The 3,188-nt window shown below is 44.7% G+C and overlaps 1 protein-coding gene across 1 annotated transcript in view; it reads left to right on the top strand.

Annotated features, from left to right (window-relative positions):
* The window catches only part of RFPL1 (ret finger protein-like 1), a 7,506-nt gene extending 5,151 nt beyond the window's left edge, over positions 1-2,355 (top strand). Inside the window, exon 3 of the mRNA XM_011934851.1 lies at positions 1,717-2,355. Within this exon, the coding sequence (XP_011790241.1) occupies positions 1,717-2,297 (581 nt within the window). The 3' untranslated portion in view covers positions 2,298-2,355. The remainder of the gene's footprint in view (positions 1-1,716) is intronic.
* The last annotated feature ends 833 nt before the right edge of the window (positions 2,356-3,188 follow it).

Genomic DNA, 3,188 nt, shown 5'->3' with positions numbered 1-3,188 from the left:
GAAAGGCATGAACCTGGGGGGCGGAGCTTGCAGTGAGCCAAGATCGTGCCACTGCACTCCAGCCTGGGCGACAGAGCGAGACTCCGGCTCAAAAACAAACAAACAACAACAACAAAAAAAGCCCAATGTCTATGTCATGGGTTAGACAAGGGATTCTCTAAACTTAGTGTGCTCAGATTACCTGGGAATTTTGTTAAAATGCAGATGCTGAACTGGGAAGTCTCAGGATTGATCCCTCTGTCTTGGGGACTTTGCTGAGTAACAAAAATACAGAGCAACTGAATTTGAATTTCTCTTTAGCAAAGGTTCCCAGGACTCTGACATTGAGATGGGCCTGGTAATTCTAATGCAGGGCGAATATTGGCACCCACTGTACCAAACAACCTCACCCCAGGGTTGAGAAGAGTTTGGAATGGAACACCTATGGTGTTTGTTTCTGTGAGTGTGGGGCGAGTTGCAGACACTGGTCTCCTCATCCATGCGCCATGGGCTTCAACAGTGGTCCTGGCTACAGAAAACACTATCACTCTCCATAACTCTGGAGAAAAGGGACATTTAAATGAACAGATTATGGTCAGCCTGGGCAAAGAATTACACCTATAAATGGTGGTGGGCCCCTATGATGTCCCCAACACTGGTCGCTTCTGCCGTGACAGTCATGATCTTTACTCATTCACCTAACATTACCTGACTGTCGCTGTGCTGAAATATGGAGGACAGATTCACCCTGTTCACGTCATGTTTGGAACATTCTTCCTCCTTCCTTGTCCATATCCATTCATTTCATTCCCTAATTCACTATCAAACAGCAATCAATTCCTTCAAGTTTTACTATAATCTATAAAATCTATGTTGGTGATCATAGCAGTTTTTTGACTTGAAGGATTATACGTTCTGTAGATTTCTTTTTCTGAATGTTCTGGACAATTAATTTTCTCTAGGCCAGATCACACTGCCTCCTTCATGAGAACTGGCAGCTTCACCTGTCAACCACATACTCAATGCCTTAAATTATTGACCTTTGTATTTGCCACCTTTATTCTCTACAATCAGTCAGTTATAACAAACAACTTTCAAATACCTTTCTCTTGGCTCCAAAATTTACCATTGTTTTGCTTAAGGTCTCACCTCTCATGTAGAATGGAAAACATTCTTTCATCTAAGGCCCCCCTCCTCCTCCTGGCCTTGGAGCCTCTTAATGTCCAGGACGGGCACCTCTGCCATCATATTGTCAGCTGCAGATATATCCCATCTGTCAGAACCGTGCACAATTAATTTGTTTACAAACATGGAAAACAAAGGCTTGGAATCATGCTCTAGATACTGAATTGAGCAATACATTATGGAAGCAGAAACATATTTAATATTGACCACTTGCACTGTCTTAATTATCATTTATTCATCCATGCATCAAGGTGGGGGTCATGGTGTCTGCGTTCAGAGACCCTCCACTCTAAATGAAGAAAAGGTCAATGAAGCAAACACGTGACATAAAGTCAAATAAGAATTGCTACTGTGAATAAGAGTTGGGTATTGCCACAAAGCATACCTATGAGAATTTGAACCAGTCAGGGAAGTTGCCTTATGAAAAGTTTTGATTTTGGGGGAAGAAGAGAATTAAACCAAAGTCAAGAGATATTTGGGCCTGTGAAGTAGAGGAGAGGCATGGGGTGGGCTTCTGTCCATTTGATGATCAACTTGTTTTCCTTTTCACAGTGGATATGACCTTGGATGGCGACACAGCCAACAACTTCCTTCTCATTTCTGACGACCTCAGGAGCGTCCGAAGTGGTCGCATCAGACACAATTGGCAAGACCGTGCCGAGAGATTTGACTTGTCCATTTGTGTCCTGGGCTCCCCTCGCTTTACCTGTGGCCGCCACTACTGGGAGGTGGACGTGGGAACAAGCACAGAATGGGACCTGGGAGTCTGCAGAGAATCTGTTCACCGGAAAGGGAGGATCCAGCTGACCACAGAGCGTGGATTCTGGACTGTGAGTTTGAGGGCTGGAAGCCGCCTCTCTGCCAGCACGGTGCCGCCAACTTTCCTCTTCATAGATGGCAAGCTACAGCGAGTGGGGATTTTTCTGGATATGGGCATGCAGAACGTTTCCTTTTTTGATGCTGAAGGTGGTTCCCATGTCTATACATTCAGGAGAGTCTCTGCTGAGGAGCCACTGCACCCGTTTTTGGCTCCTTCAATTCCACCTAATGGTGATCAGGGTGTCTTGAGTATCTGTCCTGTGATGAACCCAGGCACTACTGATGCTCTGGTCCATTCTGGGGAGGCCAAATAAGCCGCCACTGCAAAAAAAAAAAAAAAAGGGTAAGAAAATTACTTGGGTGGGTAGACTTAGGAACTTTCTTTCTTTCTTTTTTGAGATGGATTCTTGCTCAGTGGCCCAGGCTGGAGTGCAGTGGCGCAATCTCGGCTCACTGCAAGCTCCACCTCCTGAGTTCACGCCATTCTCCTCATTCTCCTGCCTCAGCCTCCCGAGTAGCGGGGACTACAGGCGCCCGCCACTACACCCGGCTAGTTTTTTTGTATTTTTAGTAGAGACGGGGTTTCACCATGTTAATCAGGATGGTCTCGATCTCCTGACCTCATGATCCATCCGTCTCAGCCTCCCAAAGTGCTGGGATTACAGGCGTGAGCCACCGCGCCCGGCCGACTTAGGAACTTTCTACTCAGTTAAAACATTATACAAGGTCATAGGAGAAAAATATGGAACATTTCATGATTGCACTTAATCTAATTTGATTAGATTATAAATTGAGTCCTAAGTATTATTACCACCATCGAAATCATTGAGTCTTATGTTCACATCTTGTTTCCTATAGAAATGTCCTGTATTCTGGGATCAGTTTCCAAATGCTTTACTTTTTATTTCTGTAAGTTCAAATTAATGTATTATAGAAGTTATGAGTTAAATAAACATTGGAATATCACCTAATGGATTATGTGACTTTCTTGCCTCAGTCTCCTGAGTAGCCAGGATTACAGGTACCCGCCACCAGGCCCAGCTAATTTTTTGTATTTTTAGCAGACACAGGGTTTTACCATATTGGCCAGGCTGATCTCGAGCTCTTGACCTCATGATTCACCCGCCTCAGCCTCCCAAAGTGCTGGGATTACAGGCGTAAGCCACTGCACCCAGCAGGATTATGTGATTTTCTAAATGATAGGA

The sequence above is a fragment of the Colobus angolensis genome, unplaced genomic scaffold (assembly GCF_000951035.1).
Source record: "Colobus angolensis palliatus isolate OR3802 unplaced genomic scaffold, Cang.pa_1.0 Scaffold139, whole genome shotgun sequence".
Lineage (NCBI taxonomy): Eukaryota > Metazoa > Chordata > Mammalia > Primates > Cercopithecidae > Colobus > Colobus angolensis.
This window is presented reverse-complemented; position numbering and strand designations above follow the sequence as displayed.